Genomic DNA, 23,399 nt, shown 5'->3' with positions numbered 1-23,399 from the left:
ATTGTGTGATTAATTGATGATGCCATCTAAGCATGGTTTCAGAGCTGAGGCACAGATCACACTGGGTGTTTTCTTATAAACAGAATTAAACTAATAATTTCCAACTAAAATAGTGCCTTGCTCTTCTGATAAAATCTGACGATTGGAATCACAAAATTACTAGTACAAATATTGACAGCAGTTGGATGCCAGATTGGTAGCAAATGTTCAACCTATTGCTAGAAAGAGCTAATCACATTGTAGAATACAGATGTTAACATTTTGAATACACCAAAGTAGCAAATTCTTAGCGCACTTGAAATATGACCTCTTGTGTCCGTATCAGAGGACTGCATGAGCAGCACTGGGATTGGCAGCCAGTTGGAAGCAGATTGCCTTGCTTGCATGAGTGATCCCACTGAGTGGTGAAACTACTCGTGTGAAGAAGATTTGGCCTAGGCTTTGTTTTTCTATTAGTTCTGCCTTTGTTTGGATAGGTACAGAGCTGTAATTCCTAAGCCTCAGATTCAACGAAGTAGAGGCTTACCAAAAAAGCTAATTTAAATCTTCATGGAGACTGACAGTCTCTTCCTCTGCCTCTTTCAAACAGCTCAGAAAGACCCTGTGAGTATATATATTTTCATTTTCATTACTTTTATGCTGGCATGCAGCTTAAAGCTTTAATTACTTCACTACTACATGTTAAATACCAATAGGATGCTCCTTTTTTATCCAGGGAGCGAAGCTTGAAGTATAAACCCTGGGTACATTTTATTCTATGTTAGGCTGGAAGAGAACCAGATGTGTCATCCTACTGTTTCTGCTCATGCTGGGTATGTCCTGCTGAGTTCTGTGCTTGCATGTATCCATTGGTATTGAAGTAAGCAGACACAGCTTGTTAAACGAGGAGCTGTGTTTTGGTGCACATCAGGCACTTCAGTTGGAGGTGTGGAAAAAGACAAACTTGGAGAAGAAACTGCTCCTTTAAACAATTGTATTGAGTGACAATATGGTGTCAGCTGTCTTGGCTGGTAAATAAGAAGCCATTTTGTATGAAAAGGGTAGATGACTTGCAGCAGGAATCATTGTTTGACCCCTTATTGTGCTTTTAAATGCGTTTCTCAGCAGCCCAGTGAACCTGGTCATTAAGAGTACAACAATCCATATTTGATCAACTCTCTTAAGCAGAAGTGCTGTTGAAGCCTATTTTTCTTTACCCAGGCTTGTAAAGTAACAAATTTTAATGGAAGTATGCAGGAAATACATTTGTATATCTTCCTATTTGACACGATGGTCTTGTAAAACTTTTTTTCCCACTGTCTCGGTTTCTGCTGTGTAAACTCAATCAGCTGACTTGGTTTCAGACTGTTAAATATAAGTATTCACTTCAAAGACTTTCTGAGAATAGTTACGAGTACAGAAGAAACGTCAGAGCATAACATACAGACTTAGAGATCCTGTATTATTATTACAGCTGCTGTGTGCCTATGGTATCCTGGTTAATGAGCCTCATTGCTCCAGTTAGTTGGATGGGTTGGATGGTACTTGGAGGCTTTGTGTATAGCTGCACAGTATCAACAGCTGCAGATTTTCTTTTCTTAATTCAAAGCAGACTTTGCCAATGCTCTTTCAAATCCTGCAGTTGCTGACGCACACAGTGCAGACAATGTGAGGATTTCCTGGACCTTTCTTTTGTTTCTCATTATTCCCAACTCTTCATTTTGGGCTACTTCCCATGCACAGACAGCCAGGAAATTGAGTTCAATTTATTTCTTTTTAAGAGTTATATTACCAATACTGTTTTTCAATCTGCTCAGTTCCAGTTCCATAAGGTATGATCTGCCTGCTAGGTGCTGTGTTGCTTTAAACAAAGGAAAGCAGATGTAACATGTTGCAGCAGTTAGTTGAGGCTGGTAAGTTTTATGTTAAAAATGGAGCAGAAATAAATGGTCTCAAGGCAGATGAACATTGCTGATACTGCACTAACCTTGCCAGATGTTCACAACCCAGCTAACCTGCCTCTATCAGCTTTAAGAAAGCACTGCCAAGAACCTGTATGAAAAATGAAAACAGCTGTAGACTGGAGAGGCATTGCTAGCATTGTGCAACTGCAGTGCCTTCTAATGGATGAGCAGTGGGAGCATTCCTGGCACGGAATTCATTAAAACTTGGCAGGAGTTGAGTATGGTTTTAAAGATGAACAGTATTCAGCTTTCCCCAAGCGTTACGAGCTACAACAAAGCATTGAACGTGTGCACCTGTACCTTTTTCAGCTAGCTTTGAATCTGTTGGTTTTAAGATGATAAATAAAGCTGAGTGATGGTGTTCAGCACAGCTGTATCACAGTCTGAGCACCAACTGAGATATTTAATCCAAATCAAGAAAGCAAATGCTTTCTAAAGATCACTCCTTGTCTGTAGCCTTCAGTTGGCAGCTTGGGTTCTGGGCAGAAGAAATGACCATCCAAAGCCACAGGGGGAGTCATCCAAGCTGTAATTGTAACCTGAAGTGTAATGAGCTCTCTGGGTATATCTGTGAAACGAATTCACAGGTTTCCTGGATAAGCACTAATGTAATTTTCGTTATATGAGGTTGAAGCTCTGTGTTGCCTGTTTCTTACTCCATTGAGAAGTATCAGTAGAGTCTTACTGAAGAAGGAAATGTGAGATCTGTGACAAAAAAAGTAAGTAATAATTAGAAAAAGAACCTTTAAAAGCCAAAATGACAGTATGATTATTTTTTTTTGAGCGTTCTTCAAAAATGCCTCATTTCATAGCCAGCATGGGAAGAAAAGAGTAACTGGTGGCTAATGCATACTTTCTTGCTATTCCTTGCAGACACTGAAATACATCTCAAAGACACCGTGCAGATACCAGAGTCCTGAGACTGTCAAAGAGTTCCTCGCTGCAATGAAGGGCCATAAGCTGACCAAGTAAGTAGAGATCCATCCTTGAGCAGAAGTATAAATTAATAGGGATGTTAGGAGGTTCTCACATACACAGTTTGACTGTCTGGTTTTGAGGAAGGTATTGGAAGCGTTTTGTCGTTTCAGTATTCATCCAGACATCTTTCCCCTCCCTCATGAACACCTACAGGCATGAGGATTCCCTTGAGTTTGGCTGTGTTCACAAATGTATTTTTCAGTACTTTGTCATTTACTTTGTCAGTGCTTTGTTTTTAGTGTGGTTTCCCATTGTCCAAGCATGAAGTAGAATTCATGAAATGTTCTGAGGAAGCTGTAAGTGGGTTTTGAGCAAGATAAGAGAATGAAGAGAAACGAGCCAGAAACAAACCCAAAACAAAATCTCAGTTTATTATCCATGTTCTTATTTTTATGAACTTTCTTCATTAAAAAAAAAAACCCAAAATCACGTTTATTCTGAAGAGGTGGAGAAAATGGCTGTGTTACAGGGAGGTAATGAATGCCTGTTACAGGTGTTTGGGAAGCCTGGTCTTCTGAAGCTAAGTGTCTCCTAAAGCTGTGAACATCCAATCTCAGGATTATGCTAATCAATGTTTAGCAAAGTAAGATATACATCACCCATTTTTGTGCTACTTGTCAGCTATTATTAGTGCTCTGTAGCACTGTGGAGTTGCATGTTTCTATTACTGAAATGTGGCAATCCAGCATTCCCCCCTGCCCCTGCAGTCTTTTGTAAAGCTGAACATACAGTCCCTTATTATGGCAAGACCTGCCTAGAAAATCCAAGATTTCTATCACAGTTACAAGAAGACTCAGGAGTAGTGTTTCTCTATGGTGTGAATCCCTTTCATAGTACTGGTAATGCTTAATGCTGTCGGACACCTCTTTGGAGTGTAAGTGAAGCCTGTTGTAAGTAATTAGAGCCAAACAAAATGGAATCAGAGGGCTGCTTGCCTGAATAGCTTTAATCAGTCATCTGCTTCTTAAAGCAAAAAACAAAGACTCAGTTGCTCCCGCATGACTGCTGTGAGGGATTAGTTCATGCTGTATGTACACTGACTGCATTTTTCTCAGCTGTTGGTTCTCGTAAGGATTTCATCCTCTGCAGAGGGGCTTTTGCTGATTTGGTTGTCACAAAAAGAAGTGCAAGTTGCGAGCAGTGCTACAATGCAAGGGTTTATCCTTGACAAAGCGCAGTTGAGTAGAAAGCAGACTCAGCCAGCTGTTCTGTTGACTTTTCAGTGAACCCTTCTCTACAAATCGTTATCCTCCCATTCAGTCTATCAGCAGCTCAGATCTCAGTGTCCCTAACCCCTGATAGAGGAGGCTGGAACTTGGAAGCTTTGTCATGAGTATTGTAACTTTGCTTGTAAGTGCTTTCCTTTGTGGAACAAAAGTTGCCAGGTCTGTGCATTGCTGTCTAGCTTCTTGCAGCTCATTTTATAAAGTATGGTTCTAATTTATGTCGTGGGCAAGCTATCCTAATTATTTTCTGGATTCAGGCAAGGAGAAAATACTCTGTTTACTGTAAAGAGCTGAGTGTCTGCAAATCATAGAAGCACTGAATCATTAGGGTTAGAAAGGACCTCTCAGATCCCCAATCCCACCCCGCTCCTCGATGCCCACGGCCCTCAGTGCCACATCTCTGCAGTTTTGAACACCTCCAAGGATGGTGACCCCACCACCTCCCTGTGCAGCTGTGCCACTGCAGCACCTCTCTTTCTGAGAAGAAATTTTTCCTATTTCCATCTCCTTTCTGATGGAATTTGACCAGGACCTCTGGGTTAGCTCTTAGAAAAAGGCATGGGAGCTCTTTTACCGTGTTAGATACCTCTGTTTCCCAGGATCATCCATCTGATTATGAGAGTGAAGTACTAAGTAATATTGGGTCATAATGCAGAGAATTCCAGCTATAAATCTCTCACTGTCTTCCCATAGGGCCCCACTGTTCTGCAGATCTGCTGAAATACTTGCCTTCCTAAGCCGGCTGCAGAGGTCAAAATTGTTAGAAGCTATAAATGAGTTTTTGACTTTTTTTTCTTCTCATGGCTGCCAGGAGGTGCCTTTGGTTTTAGGTGTCATTTTCTCTGATTTTTTTCTCCTAATCAGAATCTGTAAGTGAAGCAAAAGAATTGCTCCCAGTAATTTCCTTCTGAGAAGTGGGGAAAAAAGGGGAGAGCAGAGAGCAAACCACCAGCATAGGTTACAAATTTACAGCATTCATCACTTATCAGAACTCAGATTGGACTGTGATACTTCAGTTTCTTGAGCATCCTTCACAATTTTATTTTCAGTCCTCTGGTAGAGAAGTTGCCAGCACTGTGATTGCCACGTACTTCACAAAATAAGAAACAGAATTGTTTAGTGTGGTCTTGGCACTTGGTTTCTTCTAATCTTTTCCATTCAGGCACTTCAAGCTAGAACTGTCAAGAGCACATCTGGCACCACTTCTTACCAAACACAGAAGGCATATGTTATGCAATTACTATATAATGCACTGTATGTTGAATGCTCTAAAGTATTAATGTCTCCAAGGAAATATTGAGCTTCCCTTTGGTCCATGTCCAAGACCATTTCAACACTGCTCAGTTGTTAAATGAAAAACTAAAGGCTTTAATCAATTCCATTCCGTGGAATGGAGGTGTTATTTGTATGAAAGGCTTCGCTTGAGATTTCTTTCCAGTTAGCTGATGGAGAGCTTTCTTCCCCTTGGAGATGAAAGAATCCGCAGTGTTTGCTTCCATCATTTCATTGTAAATGACTTTTCCTCCCTCTGAAAGTAATGAACTCCGGAGTGTGTCGTTGCTACTTCCTTTCTGGATAAGGATCCAAAGAGCTGGCTCTCCCTTAACCTGTTAGATGCTCACACCGTATTTTTGTGGGTAACAGTTTTCTGAAGCAGCTGATTTAAGGTCTCTTAGTTCTTAGTCTCTGCCCCGGCTGAGGGGACAGCAGCGTCTTCTGTTCTCTCCTTGTGAGAGAAATAGATGTGGCAGGTTTGGAAACAGGCTGTTAATTAGTCTCTGCAATTTCTTTTCTAACGTGAGGACTCAGAGAGTTGTTGATCCATGCGGGGCTTTTATGACAAGGAGGATTTGCAGCTGTGTCTAAAGACGTGATGAGGTGTGTAGGGCAGCAGGACTTCCCCTGCTGAGCTGTTGCTGCTCTCAAGCACTAGGTTGTGCTAGAGTACCTGAGAATGTCTGGGTGGTGGAGAAAGGACTGACTCCATCCAGAGAAGCAACGATCTGTGGATTGAGGCACATTCATTTAAATAATGAATCTTTTAATTAAGCAAACGTTCTCTTTTTCCTGCCTTCCTCCTGCAGGTTACAGTACAGAACTCACTGCTGATCAGGCTGCTTGTGGTGTCCCAAGATAGAAGTTCTGGCTGCTGTTACAGAGCTGATAGTGTTGTGCTGGCAAATTGTGCAGTTTCTGTAAGATCATCCTGAAAGCCTTTGCTGATATTTGCTGCTGAAATTACCAGCATCTCAGGCCAACGCTGCTTTTCTGCTGACGCTCCTCTACTTTGTGATGCTTTCTTTTGACAATGGCACACACAGGGAGAAAAGAAAAGAGGCAGTTTTCCAATTAAATACGTGTATTACATATAAATGCATGTAAAAACCATTTACACCTTTCAGAGTAATTTCAGATAGCTGCCCTGCTAAAAGGAGCAATTTCCAGGACAACTAAACATGTGTTCTACTGATGCAGTCAGCAAAGTATGGCACAGCACAGCTTTTTCCTTGTCACCAGTTATTTTGGCTAAAAAAGAAAAAAAATTGCAACTGTAGAACTGAGGGATTTCTTTTTTATAATGAAAAAACTCAGAACTGACATCATAGTGAGTTTTATTTTTACCTTGATGAGGCCTCAAGCTTTGGCTGATGCTGCAGTACAGTAAGCCGTGTTGTACTTGGAAATAAAGCAGCTAATTTTCCAGTTTTAGTCTCTGGAATAGTTTTTAAGGTGGTGTGAATGGCACCGCATGAAAAGAACGTTTATTAAGCTCATGCTCTGTATTTGTGATTAAGTGAAAACTGGCTCTCCTGGTACCTCTTTCTGTTCCTGATAACTTGTCTTGGATCAAAATTAGGAATAATCAATTTTCCAATCCCTGAATATTATTTATATTATAAAAACAGGACATAGACTTGCACTTCTTGACTTGGAAGTCAACACGTTCAAGGAATTGCTGTGCTGAAAGTCAGTAGTGCTTTTAGAAAGTATTTTCCCCCATTGCTGCCAAAAACTACAACAAAGTTAAACCTCTACAATACTTAAGACTGAATGATTTCCTCTGTAATTTTTTTCTCCACTAAAGCTTTCAAAGTGAATATTCAGCACCGAGGGCAGGAGGATGGTGATAGTTTAACAACAGCATAAAGACAACTGCTGTTTCCCACTGAATCAATGTGCTTGGATTTAATCCTTTGCTCTGTAGCTTTTTTTTTTTTGCATTCTGGTGCAGTTGTCAAGCCATAGAGTTCATCCTGGACGTGTGTGCCAGCACCAAAGACCCACATGGAGAGGACAGCGTGGTAGGTTTGTGCTGAGCATGCACAGACTGGGGCTGTGAGAGCACAGGCAGCTCAGGGCCACTCGTCCAAAAACCAAATCCTGTTCTGTTCAGACAGGAGTTGTCTTGGTTGACACGAGGCCATAGGATCTGCCTTACAGATCTGATGTTTTCAGTTAGTAACAAGGCACACTGCTAATGTGTACTGCTGTTATTTTATAATTTTCCCAGCAACTGGAATACACACATTCCTGAGGATAAATCTGGCTTTGCGGTTGCAGATGTTTTAGGGCTTTTTTTAGCTCTGTGTGCTGTATCTTGGCACAAATACTGTTCTCTTCTTAACTATGCCTTTAGATCTTACTGGTAACTTACTTTTTCTTCCTAGAAAGCCGAGATATATGTGCATTTAGGGGCAGTCTGGGAGGTCAGTAGGTGGAGGTGGGGAAGCAGTGCTCAGCCTCATGCAATAACTGCCATGTGGAGATTTCTCCCTATGCACATCCCATAGGAGGCTGCATGCAGGTGATCATGATTACCAAACCCCTTTCAGCTGTCACTCATCTTCTGTATGTATTCCATCTCCTGAACAAGCAGCTTTCATGTTCCAAACAGAGTTAGTAAAATCCAGACAGTTCAGGAGATACAAAGACACACCTTTCGTGGGAAATTGTGCTGGAAATACTTCTCACTTTCTCTTTAGATGAAGGAAACTTTCTTTCTTCTTTCTGTTTAATGAGCGTGAGGGTAAATATGGTTGCTGTACAAAGTGAAGAGGTAGATTCATCTGCATTGGAAAAAGTTCCTTGCATTTTTTAGATGTAATGAAGCATGAGCTAAATTCAGGCATGTTCTGCTTGTGCCCATGCAAAATGCTGCAGTCAGCACTGACACTGGTGCGTGTGCAAGCTTGCAGCGTTTGACTTCCTTGGAGCTTATTTCTGATGGAGGTGAGTATCCATGTTGTTTTATGTACGTGCTATCAAGAAATGAGTGGTGCACAGAGGTCAGTTTTTGATATCAGCATCAAGCAAAATGAGTGCAGTGGGTGCCGAGCTTCAGCTAGCATTGCATGGAGCAACACACTGCTTGCTGTTAATGGCAGGGGCTGAGGATTGCAGTCTTGTGGAGAAACAGAGGTGTTTTGTGAGTGTTTGCTGTAAGAGTACACTGAGGGTGCCCTTCTGGTCAGTGTGTTTATTATGTGAGGGGAAGATCAGAAGGTGCACACAGGAAGAGGGGTTGGGAGCAAAGCTTCAGAAGGATCCCCAAAGGTGAGCTCAGATTACATGTGTGCTTGGAGCAAATTTCTGTGCTGCTGCCATGGACCTCCCAAGGAAGCAGAAGTCATATTGATGTCCTGTACACACGTGCTTGGTGTTTCCTAAGCAATCTTAGCAGATGGATATTTTCTGAACAGAAAATAGAAGATGTTATTGATCTTTATTGCAGACTGGCACAAAAACATCTACCCGTGCTGGTAGCTGGTGTGCCACACTAATATCAGTGTGCTTGTCCTTAGGACTTCATTTGCAGTCTGCTATCTCTTTGTCACCTTAAAAGTCTTTTGCCAGAATAAAATAATGTCCATCTTCATTTAAACCATCCTTATCAGAATGATGTTTGGATTGATCAGCAGCTCTCTGGCTGGGTACCAGTTTCCCGATGGTCGTTTCTGTGTCACCATGTTTGGGCTCTCTATAAATAAAGCAAATACATTGCTTATATCATTATCAGATAGTGTTAATATGCCTAAAGGCTGTTACTTTTCAGCATTAATTAGTGTTTGTAGTTTCTAAAACCCTGCAACCTTCCTCAAGCACCTTCAGAAGCAAGATGTCATTTATGTCGCGTTTGGTTCTGCGCACCCTGCTGCTAATTCCTTTTTGATGTTCTGAGTCATTTTTCCAGTGGGGAGCTTTCCAGGTCCAAAACAGGCATGAAGTTTTTCAGATAAAACATTTTAATTACTTGCAAATTAGCTTTCATTCTTTTGTGTATGTTTTGCAAACTGGGAATATTCTGAACCATGCAGTCTTTGCTGACGTAATGCTGCTGCAATCGGTTTGTCCTGTCCGTGTAACTTCTGCCTATTTCCTAATAATTTATAATAATGTTAATGGCTTATAAGCAAGTAAACCTTTGGGAGGTGACCTTTTACTCTCTGCTGCATTTCTTGTCTTCAGGAAGTAAGAGCAGTTTCACTAATTGATTGTTTCAGTCATGTTGTGTAATTGCTTTTAATTCATTTCCGCTGTTGCCTGCTCTGCCAGTAATCTCACTGTAATAAACAAGATGGAGCTCTACCTGTTGTAAAATACCTCTGGATAAGTGAAGTTTGCGTTTCTTAGCAGAGACACGCTGTGACTTCAGTTATTTGATCCTGATTCTTTAGTTCTGACATTTTGTCAGCAAAAGACTGAGGCACAGACGTGTGCTTGGCCAGGTCCTGTAAAGCAAACAACATGGCAAGCCAGGAGCAGAACACCAGCTTCTGTGTCTCCATCAAGTGCTGCAGGCACTGAACCACGCAGTTTCCTGGCTCTTGAGGAAAAAGCAGTAAATGTTTCATACATTTATTCAGGGGAATGAGACAGGTTCTTTGTGTGTTTAGATGTTGTTAATATTCTTTACCCGGTTTTGTTAGGACTTCTGCTTTTATGGGAGGTGATATCTTTTGTTACAATTTGATATGGGTAGGTTTTTGGGTTGTTTTTTTTTCCTCTTACTGATTTCTGAAATGATCTGTTACAAATCTTAAGGGTTTTCAGTGCTTGTCTCAAATCTGTGTTAAGATTTTATTTCTTCCTTTCCTTGCTTTTGACAGCAGTAAATTGCAGCAGCAATTAATATTTTGGTTTTGACACTAAGGCAGCCAACACAGCATAGTCTCTTGTTGTAAACACAAAGCTGCTGAGTAAATACATACAAGTGATTAGGAAGGGGAAACAAAGGCAGCTCGCTCACTGCTTCCTACCAATGGAAGGGTATTTGGCTTTCATCCTTGACTCTCCAAAACCAAAGCAAATTCATAGCTTGGGGTCACCAAGCTAATTCTCTTCCGTTTGTGTGGTCTGTATATCCACAGCTTTCAGACTAAATCCTGCACTGCCAACAGGTTTGTTAACAGAAGAAGGAAGAAAATGTAAGCAGTTATTCTGCAGAAGGGAAGAGAGAATGCAGTTGCTGCAGTAGGAATTGCCCTTGACACACTGATTTATAAGAGTTGACACAAAGGACCTTCTCCCTACTGTCTTATGTTTCAGCTGCTTGGATGGATGTGCCTTTTGGTTCCTGAATGGAAGAACAGATCTCTTTCAGAGCAGTGCAAAGTCCCAGAGAGAAGGAGGAGGCCTGGCTGCAGTCCATGCCCACATGGTCCTTTTCTCCACTATTTAATGGTGCCTTCAGCATACAGCAATGTCTGCTGCCATGTACTATATTACACTGACAAAACCCACCTCCTATAAAGTGCTTACCATTAATTGTAGCCTCTCGATCTATAAAATGGGCTTAGTGGCCTTTGTGATGTTGTAGAAGACACACAAGTAGGTCCAGTCACACTCTGGGAACTAATTTAATGGGTGGTTTTTCTCTGGAATGGCATTTTCACCACCATGTTGTTATGGCCAGGTGGGTGAAATAGGGCTGTTAGAATAACTCAGTTGGATGGGTACATGAAGGGCCTTGTTCTTTTTGGGAATCAGCTGATGGCCTTTGGAAGCTCTGTGTTCAGTGTAGTCACCAGAGCAATGTCAATGTCATAGAATCCTCCTGATGAGTGTGAACACCATGGTCTGGGAAGGTTTCCTGGTGCTCATGTGTGAATGGTACATTATCCAGGTCCTCACAATGTTAGAAGCTGTTGCTGGTGTTGGCTTTCAGAGGCAGCTGGTGCCAGAGGCTGTGTGCAGTGAGGCGGTCTCTGAAGTGTCTGCAGACACATAAGCACTGACCTGCTGCTCATAAAGCCCAGGGCTGGGGATTACAGCCTCTGTGCTCTCCTGAGAGCTGCAAGGTTTCCTTTCAAAACCACCCACAGGTCCAATAAATCACAGGGAGACTCTTCTGTAAGCATGCATTAAGGATGCCCTTTGAATAATGGTAAATTTGGGGTTTTAGCTCTTCACAACTGCAGTTTGTGTCAACTGCACCTCTTCTCTTTAACACAAACGTATGTGATAAAGAGGTACTGTGTAAACACAGGGTATATTCCCTCCTAACAGCTGAGTAATAGTCAGTAATGATTATTTCAAAAATGTACTTGTTCAGGTCTCTTTACTTCTTTTATTTACATGCTGTACCTGTATTTTTATCATTAAGTGCCTTTGGTACGGTTTCATATATCCTTTTAACCATCTGTTATACCTTAAGCAATGCTATGTTATGTTTTTCTGCTCTGAAACACAAAAACCAGCTCAGGTTGTTGCCCAGGCTGCTGTTCTGTGATCAATGTTAATGTGATCTGAAATTAGTGAAATATGCAATGCTGGTGTATGTCAGTTGTTTTTTCTTTTGGCTTTGCTGTTGGGATGATTTCTATTTCAGTAGGGTGTAAAGTGAGCAATTTGGAACTGTTGCTCAAATGTGGTTTGAATTGTATGCAAATACTTGTTTGTTCACATCTTCATCCTCCCTTCCTGCTCCCTCTGCTCCCCCCCCGAAAAACAAATCAATTTAAAGGCCACTGGCATGTTCTCCCTTGTACCTGTTTTTTCCTGTTTTTAATGACCAGGATGTTTCAGATGATATTCATAAGGTTCCTTGATGCAGAAGCAGAGTTAATGGCTGTTTGGCCAAAAAGAAGCCAGAAAACAGTGGGGCTGAATGAACATAATGGTGATTCTGGATGGTACCAGGAGTTCTGCTGCTGGTTTCAGTGGTGCTCAGCTCTATTACAGCATTTTGTGTTTAAATACCAACATCAAACTGATTTTTTACTGACTTTTTTTCCCCTCTATGCTTCTGTCCAGAGGCCTAAGTGCAGAAGTATTGGCCTTTGCCCATTGTAATAGCATAAGAAAAAGGCCTGAGCTTTGTGGGTTGCAGACAGCACATGTGACCATGTGGTTACAAGCTTTTTTTTTTCACCTTTGCAATTTCATTGTGCTAAAGGAATAAATGAATTATTGCCATTTGGCTGCTGTGTTGTGACTTCTTAGGTATGATAATAGTTCTTGTGGTCGTTTGTTATAGAGAAAGCTGCTGTGACTTTGACAAGTTGTTCAGCATTGTTGCACAGCAATTAACAAAGTAACTGTGTTTATTAGAGATTGCACTGGCAAGTATGTGATCTAAGGGCTTGTGCCTTGCTAAATTGAACCTAGGTGGCAACAACAATGTGTCTAGACACAAGGAATGACTGTACTTAAAATGCCCAAATTGTCGTGGCGATTAAGGTATGAAACCACACCACAAACTGTGTCACAATTACCCTCGGCAGTGGGCTTTTCATCCTTAAATTATCAGGAATGTGTTTGTATTTTAACAGTCGTTTTGGGGGACCCTCAAATTGAATGGTAACACGGATTGTTTGGCACTTTGCACACAGGGCTGAAAAGCTGCAGTTGCTGAACCACAGGCCTGTGACAGCAGTTGAAATACAGCTGGTAAGTAACAATGCTCCTGACTGTTCAGAGCTTAAATGGAAGCAGCTTTAACCTTGAAGATCAGTTGAGTAATTACTTTCTCATGGTCGGTGATTGAATACATCCCTTTATATGCTTCTTTACATTCATGGTTCCTAATCCCCTCCGCTTCCTCTGGGAGTCTTCCCATAGAGACTCGCCCATCTTTCTCTTGGACAGATTCTCCACCCCTATGTTTGCTTCAGTGTCATATTGAAAATGCCCAACAGAATCATTAACAGTTGATTACAGAGCTGTAAGACTGTATTTACCCAAGTCTTTGTTGCTGCTCTATAATCAGGGACTTTGCTTCTTGACATCTGTCGTGACACCATTGCTTTTATGACAGGGTTTTATCTTAGGGTAAAACCAAGCACACTAAAAAGGAAGGAGCAATGATGGATATGGTATCTGAGCAGTTGTGCAGAATGAGAAATGGGTATGAGACAACCTTTGAATGGAAAGTAGCTATCATCAGTCTGTTAAGCATGATTCAGTTGTAAAGAAGGATTGCTGCTAAGTGGAAATAGATGGACTGTGTTTTCTGAAGTGTCTCTTTGGGGGATGCAAAATCTCATCATAAAGAAATTATTATGATAAAGATATTTTAATAAAGATCTCTTACATTCAGAACATCTGCTTATAATCATAGCCTGAAACCAATTACGTGGTAACAGGATCATATTTTGCTGAAAAAAAGGGAAGGTTTGAAGAGATACCAGCAGGGCTGTGTTTCTTTTGTACCATGGAGCAGACACTGCATTGCTGAGGGCATCTCATTCCACAATGCTTCCAGTGAAGGAATTCATTCTGCCTTCTGTTATTGAGGAGATCAGTGTCAGTCTTGTCATCAACCCAACCAAGAGTGTCAGACCTTCCTGAGTTGTGCCTAGGAAGTTGCTTGTAAGCAGTGGCGTTGAGCCCCTCTCATAGCTCTGTTCACTTCATGTGCTTTAGACGTGGATCCATTTTATGGCTGTCAGGGCAGTATCCTGTCTCTTTGTTTTGTTTTTTGGCCTTCCTGAAATGCAGTGATCTTTTAGTGGCTTGCAGGTACCTGCATTTTTGTCCCTTTTTCCTCCTGCCTTCAGTTCCCAGTTCTTACCTATCAGTGAGGTATAGAAATTAGCGTTGCTGTTGAAGTCCAGGAGGCAAGCACAAAAAAATGGAGCTTCATAGTAGAGGAAATATTTAAAGAGAGGCCAAGCTCATTGCTAAAGCTTACAGAATATAGATATAAGGGATTGGAGTTCAATTTGAGTTTGTTCCTGATGTGTAACCATTCTCAGATGATCAAAAGTAACTTATGGAAACTGTCATATGGGTGCATTTGGGCACTGATCTGAGTTTGTAAAGGCACAGAGGTGTTGGAAAAGCAGTTACTTCTGTTACATTACTGTACCCCTGTAATTTCCAGTGCAGGTTTCTCTAAAAACTAGGATTACAGTAGACTAGATCGACTGGTTAACACTATGTTAAATTATCCCCCAAATTGCAGTTCATAACTCTTTCATCAAAGCCCATCAGAGTCTTTTGAGCACAAAATAACTGCTAGGAAGCTGCAAGGCACTGAGCCTAGCAGCCATAGCAAGGAAATGATTGTGACTTTGGATTGCTGCAATGAATCATTTGTTTTCTGGTGAGGACAGAGGAAAGAAATTGTGGCAGTGCAATGTCTTTGAACGTAGAAAACCTCTGTTCTCAGAGCATCTTTGAACATGTGGTAACAGCGAGCTGTGCAGGCTTACCAGCACTGTTCTTTGATGTCAGCAGGGAGCAGATTACCCATGCTTGGATTTCATGCTGGCAAGTCGATTCACTGCGATCGATGGATGAGACAGCATGCAGAGCTGTGAATGCCAGGTGTAAAATTGATTCTCTTCTCACTGAACCAGGCCCTGTCACTCAAGAGCTTGGAGCCCCTTGCTGGATATAAAACCAGAAATTTCTGACCATTTCGTACAGTGGAGGCAAATCCATTTGTTTTTCTCTAAAGCCAGTTTTCAAATACCAAATGAGCCACATTCCTGTCACTCCATTGCCCGTCCCCATCGCTCCATTGCTGCCTCAAACTTGTGTTCGTGGTTGCCTGTCCATGGAATGGAGTCAGATTTACCTGACATGCTTTTAACAGCTGATGGGAGACGATAGTTATGTTAACAAGAAAATTTGTTAAGATGTTTTGCTGTCGAGTTCTTTCATAATTCTTTTTACATAAATTGCTGCATTGTTCCTATTTGCCTCTTCTGGCCTGCGTGCCAGGATTTATTTCCAAACAACAATAGCAAGAAAAGGAGCATGAAATTCTAATTCGTATCCCACTGGGTAAAACACTGTACACATCACAGCTATCTTGACCTCCTGCTTTAATCTATAACATATGTTGTTCCCGGCTCAGTGATTCACAGAGGAGAAGAAAAGCTGGTGGTGTTGATCTAACCATGACACTTAATGGGTTTGTAGATTAAGCATCTTCTAATGACCAAATTGCTCCACATTCTTCTCTCTCAATGGAAAAATGGACTTTAATTCTGTGCCTTTTAAAACAAGTTTTCCATCTTGGAGAGGTTTGTACCTCTTGATGTCAGACTGGTTGCACAGGGCACACACGATTGTCTTTTATTATTTAACAGGAAATAATAATGCAATGTACTCTGCTGGAGAATGGAAGATGTTAGAGAATTGAGACAGTTCATTTTCTCAACAATAACTCTTGCTTCCCACTTTGCATAGTTGGTCAGTTATCTCTGAGGAATAGTAGTTCAATCATTCACTCTTTTACCTCTTTTTTATGTTCTTTTTTCTGTTACCATGTTGGTGCTGAACTACTTGGAACTACTGCTAAGGTAGAAAATAGCAGCCACTTTCTCATAAAGTCATACCTTCTATACTGGAGGTGAATTATGTGCTTGATAGCTTTGAAAGCGATTAGATTCCTGTTTCCTTTTTAGTTATGGTTTACTGATTTGTGAGTTTTTAAATAGAATTCTTAGGTTATTATTCAAATAAAAATAGCTTTTAACCCAAAGGCAGTTCTGTTGAGCACGGCTGAGTTTTGTTACCCATCAAATATTGCTTATCTTGGGAGATTCTCTGTTCTTCCAGAACTTTCTTAAGAGTCCTTTGGTGTGTGCCTCTACTCATTCTCCAGTATTTGCAGCACATTGCCTTATCCTGGGAGGCTGAAGGAAGGAGACCTGCATTTGAAAGCTTCAAATAAGCACAGTGAGGATGGGGTTTCTTATAGATTGACGTTACTTTGGTTAGCAGAAAAGATGAGGTGCAGTTATAGTTAGTGATAGCACGTCCCTAAGATGTTTGATAGAGAGTAAATGTTTGATAAATAAATCTATACAAGTATGTGTACATCTGTGTCCTTACTGTGTGCTCATACGTGCACATGAGCACAAAGATTTTCATTCTGATGTTTATGTTCTGAACAGCAAAGCCATCGCTGATGTCTGAAATTGCCTTGATAGTTAGGGGTTATTTTCTGGTTTCTGTAAAACCTTCTGCAGCTCACTTCTTGCCACGAGGCCTTAGCAGCACGTTGCGACGGGGCTCAGCGCCTTAATTTGATTCTGTTAGTCTTCTGATTTGGAAACTGAGGTTGTTTTGTGCCTCTGAGAAATTTATACATAGTACTGGATTAAAAAAAAAAAAGAAAAAGAAGAAAAGAAAACTACTATGAAATTGTGCAGCTGGGAAAGGCTGCATGGTAGTAAAATATCCCACATACGCGTTTGTTTAATGAATGCAGCTCTGGTTCCCAGTAGCGGTTACATTGCTGAGAGAGGCATCTGCCACAGCTTAATTCTGCAGCTGATGAATGATTTGCCTTTCCATTCTCTCGTAACAAGAGTCGAGTGATGGATGATGAGCATGTTTTGTTTTGCTGCACAGGAAATCCGTGCACGCAGATGTGTGTGGGGAAGAGGAATGGAATTGGTGGGTAGTGAGAGGTGCTGCGATGGGCTCTCAGAAAGCCCAGTCTGTGGGAGAAGAGTTTGGTAGAGTTTGATACTGACTGCTCACGGATGCTCGGGGGGGTGGAAGATGAAGCAGGGGTGGTTGCTCTCTTTTGGGTGTGCTTTCCATTTAGTAAACATTTGCCTGTTTTTGAGCAGTTGAGCTTCAAGTCCTCGTAAGTCTGTTGGGCCTCACAGGCACTTGAAACCAATCTGGTAGCTGTGGCTTACTGAGGTGCTTTGAGCAGGAGAAGTACTGAGGAATAGGCTTCTAAGTAAAGATAGCGGCACTCAGAGCTGAGCAGTACAGCAGCTTCAGCTGTTACCAGGAATTTGTATATATTCCTCAGTCCTGACACATTTTTAATAACAAAGTAAGAAATGTAACCAGGTTCTCAGGGTTGAAAAGTACCCACTACCTGCAGGGTGAATGTGCTTCCATTTATTTGATCAGTAAGCATTTCGTACCAATTACATTACCACATGTCCTTGTTCCCTTCTTTGGTCTTATACATCATATTGGTTAGAGTGTTAGCTGAGGGAAAATGAAAATTTTTTACTGCATGATGAGATTGCAATTAGAATGAACTGTTACAGACACTGAAGTTACTATTGAAGCCTGAGTTGAACTTAACCACACAGTTGCATTTCATACCAAATTCATACTGTATGTATTTACAGTTAGGGTTGATAGGCTATAACATTTGCTAAAACAGCCTACACTTGTTATTTTGGAGTAGCATGAACTTGAATGCTGAAGGAGTGATGACATGGGATTTATTTATGACAAGAAGCAGCACAGATAACGTGGCCAACTGCCTTTCTCTTGTGTTCGTGTCAAGAAAAGTTTGTTCTCAGCCCTCTGGAAGGACATGCTTGTCTTGCTGCACGTGAGGATGCTTTTGCCTATAAACTGTGGCACTGTAACGTTGCCCAATGCTGTTAGTTGTCTGAATATCAAGAATCCAGTGTTTCAGTAGATTTGAATTCAGAGCTTTGGGGATGATCCTCCACCGTTTCACGTGGCACCATTTCCATTTGCCTTGTGTGGCACTGCCAACATAAACATCTTACATCACCCACTTACTAAAAACATTTGCATTTTTGTTTTCCCTAGTATAAACTTTGCATTCCTGACTGCTTACAGTCTGAATCTGTTGCTTGAGCAGTTTCAGGCAATTGCAAGCTAGAAGTTAGCAGGGCTTTTTCATGCATATTTTTTCCTGTATTGGTAAAATTCGTGCTGAAAAGTCAGATGTTGAGCACTGTTGTTCCTTTTTTCTCCTCTTCTGCTTTCCCTCCTGCATGTTTTCTCTTCTGAGTATCATAACCTTATTTCCTTGTCCTTTCAAAGGTATCATGGTTACGAATCATGAACATTGCAAACATCTGTTGAATCTGAGTCACCTTCTGCTTCCCCTGTGATTTCTGGTTTCCTTTAGAGCAGTTTCATTTGTCTCTTTGTCTGCACACTCTCTGTGCTTGACTTTTGGGTTTTTCTCTTTGGCATGCTGCTTTGCTGCTTCTTTATTGCTTGTGTTTTCCTAACTCTCATGCTGTTTCTGTGGAAGAATTGATTTTTATAGCTGGTGCTTTTGATCTTTTGTACTTTTGAGTAGCATCACAGCCAAATAGCTCTGAAATCTCAGCACTGTGTCCATCCTGCCAAAACCCAGACCTTTATCAGTAGTTGCTGGTGTAAGAGCTGGCAGTAAGGATGCATGGAGCTCAGGCACCGAGAGATGAGCCTGCAGTGAATTTGCTGCAGCAACTGAAGGAATTACCTCTTCCCTCTGACAGATGCTACAGATCTGTCAACAGAAGGGAATTTGGAGATGCATCACCTCCAGCATCTTATTTTGAAGGAGTTTTTTTGAGCAGTTCAATCTGAGACATCAGTTACAGCACCAATGCATTTTGGAACACGGGAGGCTAATCTCTTCATCAACTTTCTGCGAGGGTGTGATTTCTTAAGCTGCCAGCACAGCCACCAGAGCTCATCAGTCAGTGTCCCGAGCAGCATCTGAGTCCTGCAGTCTTGTGTTCAACCAGTTCCAATGACACTGATGTGGGTGTTCATAGTAAGAGCTGGGGGTTTACTCTTCAGTGCTCAGCAGCATGTAAGAAACAGCGATCAGACTTGTAAGTACGATTTGTCATCAGTGTCAAAGTTGAGAAGGGTTGCTGCTGGTCTGGCAATCGCTGTTATTATTAAAGTTCTGATCAGGGCCTTGTGTTTAACTTGAGTTGTTAAGTACCTAAAGGTTCAGGAAATGTCTGCCTGGAGAGGTGGTGGATGCCTCACCTGTGGAGACACTCATGGTCAGGCTGGAGGGGCTGTGAGCACTGATGGGGCTGTGGGTGTCTGTGTGCACTGCAGGGAGTGGGACCAGATGGCCTTTAGGAATCCCTTCCAACTGAAGTGATTTGATGATTCTCTGGTTCTGTAAGAAGTGTATGGCAAAGAAAGGGAATGGAGATAACCCAGGGAGGGATAAAACTTAAATAGGGCTTAAGAGGGGCAGACTTCAAATGGCCCAATAAGTCAGATCTAACCCAGGCGAGGTGCCAGCTTTCTGAAGATCTGGAAGCAATAACAAGTGCAGGAGACATTGGCCCTGAGAATTGAATCATCCTTAGGCAATTTTACCTGTCTCAAAGATATCCATGGAGATTTTCAAGAACTGTGGAGATATGGCACTGAGGGACCTGGTTGGAGGTATGGTTGGGGTTGGGAATCTTAGTGGTCTTCCCAACCTTAATGATTCTGTGATGTGGGCTTTTTCTTTGTTAGCTTTGCTCAGTTCCTGCTGCTGTGGTGCTGTCACCTTCAAAGCTGAATGCAGCAGTCATTAATAACACTACAGTAATAATCCTATCCAAAAAGCAGTTCACAGCCCTCTACAAAACTGAGCAGCATAGATCTGGGGAGTAATGGCTGTGTCAGCAGAATTGGCAACAAAGACTGTATTTATGCACTGCAACGCATTTCGTTGTGTAGTGTTGATGCTCCAAGGTATTCCAGTTAACCTGCCCACATGATCAACTCTGAGAAGCAGCCCTGAAGGCCATTATCTGGTACCACTTCAATAGCTGCAACAGTTGCTTACACAGAAGGGTAATGCTAGGAGTGTTCTTAGCATATCTTAACTTGTAATAAATACTGTGACAGCTGACAGGAATGAGAGCCAAAGCTATTTTTCAAGCCAGGCTCCTACAACAGTTCCTGAGCTAACCATGGTTTGAAAGCCACTCCATAGGGGATTTCAGCCTTTGATCAGCACAGCTCCCGGAAAGTCATCTGCAAATGGATATTTGTCTGCCTTTTGCTACATGAGTGGATTGCAGCCTGCTTGCTTTCCTCTCATCAAGGGGCTGTGGGTAATGGCTGCTGGAAGATGACCCGATTGTGCAGAGAGGACTCATAGGGCATGTCACAGGACATGGAGAGGAGGGGGGAAGGTAATTGAATATACTCTGGTTTTTTTTAGAAAGCAAGATGCATCTGAATGGCTGATAATTTGCAGCTAGAAATGATTAAACTACATTGACTGGGAACAGTAATTAATATAAATCACCGCGCTTCAAAGGACATTTTAAAGGACTTTGCATAAAAGAAGCAAATCTCAAATCCCGCAGTCCTAATTGGTTTCATTTGCGTTTGAAGAGTTCATTTGGCTCATGCCTGCAGTCCTCTGACAAGCTTTTCCTTTTAGCAGCTGCCTATAAATTAGGGCAGTTGTTTTTACTGGTAGCGGCGATATGAGAGTTCCTGCAGCTCCGCAGTGAGAGTAGGTCCCTAATTAATCTTATAGAATTTTATTGGTGATTCATGACAGCACGTTTTGTGTTGCTCAGAGCTTTTATGCGTTTTCATACTCCAGAAATTCACAATCAAAATAAGTTCTAAGAACATGTGGCTGCTCCAGGTTGTGGTGTGATTGCTTTCCTTCAAGGTGCTGGATGAGATACCCAGATTCAGGTAAGCAGTCTCATGTTATCTCATTTCACTTATCACAAGAACACACGGTTTTGCCCAGGAACTTTGGAAATGAGGTCTGGAAGGCAGCTCTGCAGATGGGCTAATGAAAGGCCTGGGTCAAAATGGAGATGAATGGGTTGGGAAAGGTTTAAGGAGAAAATGGGGAGTGAAGGTTGTGTTGAGTGTGCTGCTTTCCTTGTTTTGGAGAAAGCAGGGTCTCATTATGGAGTGCTTGTCCTGGTTAACAGTGGAGCTCTTCATTCTTCTGAAAATTCCAAGAGTTCCACTTTGTTGGAGCTCATTACAAAAGCACTCTACAATGTCTTTCATCCATTGAAAATAGTGTTTCCCAATTAGTTTAGTCCTTTGGTTTGGAGCTGAGGGCAGAAGTATGGGTTTAATGACTGCAGTGGATTGTTTTTGGCCTGCAGATGGTAGAAGAAAGCGAGGAAAGGCTGACAGAGGAGCAGATCGAGTCGCTTCTCCAGACAGTCGCCAGCATTCTTCCAGGGGATCCAGAAGAGCAGCAGAGGGACTCAGCGATGGAAACTGAAGGCAGAGGTGGCCAATAGCAGGAGGCATCTAGACCAAAGCCAGCAGCAATTTCAGCAGAGGAGAATTGGTTAATCTTTTCCTGTTTTTACTTGATACCAGTTTCAACTTGTATTGGGCATCGGTGTAGAATCTATTAAATGTTTCTATTACTCAGAGGTGATGAGGGAACCCGTTGTTTACCAGAAGGCATGGAAGAGGAGACTGTTGTTCCAGCATATTGTCTTATACAGGGGTGATAGGGACTGACTTCATAATGTAGCAGACAAATTACAGGGCACAAAATGGGAAGCTTTTGTATTTTTTACATTACCCGTGTAACAGCTGTACATTTGAGTAGGCTAATATACAGCTGGCAATGTTTTAATTATCACAGCAGTACTATAATTGTAATTGCTTTCAGATGATGTTGAATTGCCCAACTGCTTTTCAGAATGTGATTTACAATCCAAAGCCAGCTTTTGGAGCTGTTAGGGAATAGGGCTGCTGTCAGAGATCTGTGTGTGGAGTAACATACAGAAACTGCTTGGTGTCTGTTTGGAACACACAAAGTAGGCTGATGGCATCACGGAATGAGAGGATCTGTAGGTTGGACAGCTGTTCTCAGGGATGTTGGACAATCTGCAGATGATCAGCTCAATGAATGCATTGCCCTCAGCATGGCTGGATTGGACCAGTTTTGCAGCAGCTGAGGCTCTGGACTGTAATGCTAAGGCTCTTAGTAATACAAACAAAAGGACGTTTAAGAGTGGGGTCTGCATTTTCCTTTTGAGTGTTTGTTCCAGTATTTATGTATAAGCAAGTCCCATTCTGTGCACGTGCTTTGACCGTGGAATAAATGAATGAGTCAACACTGAAGTCCTAATCTGGTTTCTAAGAATGAAAATCAGTCGTGTCTGGAGGAGGATTTTCTGTGTACTGAGCTTTGTCTGATTGAAGATTTCAGGAGCAAGTATTAAACATTGAAATCATTGATGATTATAAGAAACCTTTTGTAGATATGCACAGTCATGAGTTGCACCCGGCGCTGGTTTTGTACCTCAGACCATTCTTCTGTGATTGTTACAATGAACTGGAAAAAGAAATAAAGTTTGAAGCACATCCTGGGATATTTTTGGCCTGAAGGTCCAAGAGCTTGAATCAAATTATCTGCCTTTTACACCCACTTCTGTCATGGTTTTATTTGGTGATCCTAAGTGAGGAATTTACCCTCTTTAAGCCTTAAGGAAGGGGAGTGATACCTGCTGCTGTTTGCAGGACTTTTGATACGTGGTATTTTAAGCTGCCTCGATGTTTGGAGAGGAAAGGAAGGTATTGGAAAATATATGTATTACCTCCTAAATGTGATTTATCTTACATTAAAGGCTTCCCAAGACTGGAGCCTGATGGTACACTTCGACTGGGAATGTTAAGTGCAGTATTAGGGGGAAAAGACCACAGTACTTTTTTGTGATAAATTGATGTCTGTATTTTCTCCCTAAATGTGCAAATGAACCAAAAGAGATGAACAGACCGTATCACAGAATTATGTGAAATGAAATTTAAAATCAGCATTTTTACTTCTAGCTATCATTAACGTCTGATGCTCCGTGGCCTTGGGCTGCAAGTGTTTACATTTTTATCTGCACTCTTTCTCAAATTAAGTCGTTGAAGCATTTTCTAAACTTAGGAGAAGCAGTTGGGGCCAGATTGAAAGTATCTTTAGCCAGCAGGAATGTTTTGACGGATCTATTAATAAGGATATTCCATCTTGGAAATTGCTGATTGTACAGGTGAAGAATTGCTTTCTCTCTCTGAATGGTTCTCATGATGTGGTTCTCATTCTCAGATGCTTTCTTTGGAA

General features: G+C 41.6%; 1 protein-coding gene across 6 annotated transcripts in view; it reads left to right on the top strand.

The window, feature by feature from the left end:
- LOC125702832 (CGRP receptor component) overlaps positions 1-22,665 on the top strand; it is a 38,332-nt gene extending 15,667 nt beyond the window's left edge. For 3 of the 6 annotated variants that reach the window (XM_048966599.1, XM_048966600.1, XM_048966604.1), the window contains 3 exons: positions 2,817-2,911; positions 12,979-13,036; positions 21,415-22,665. In XM_048966599.1, the coding sequence (XP_048822556.1) occupies positions 2,817-2,911; positions 12,979-13,036; positions 21,415-21,576 (315 nt within the window). In that variant the 3' untranslated portion in view covers positions 21,577-22,665. Of the gene's footprint in view, positions 1-2,816; positions 2,912-12,978; positions 13,037-20,906; positions 21,005-21,414 lie in introns of all 6 variants that reach the window. The other 3 variants (XM_048966602.1, XM_048966605.1, XM_048966603.1) reach the window with 2 other exon arrangements.
- Positions 22,666-23,399: the final 734 nt, after the last annotated feature.

This window comes from Lagopus muta, chromosome 20, assembly GCF_023343835.1.
Source record: "Lagopus muta isolate bLagMut1 chromosome 20, bLagMut1 primary, whole genome shotgun sequence".
In the NCBI taxonomy this organism is placed as follows: domain Eukaryota; kingdom Metazoa; phylum Chordata; class Aves; order Galliformes; family Phasianidae; genus Lagopus; species Lagopus muta.
Note: the sequence above shows the minus strand (reverse complement) of the source record. Positions and strands in the feature narration are given on the sequence as shown.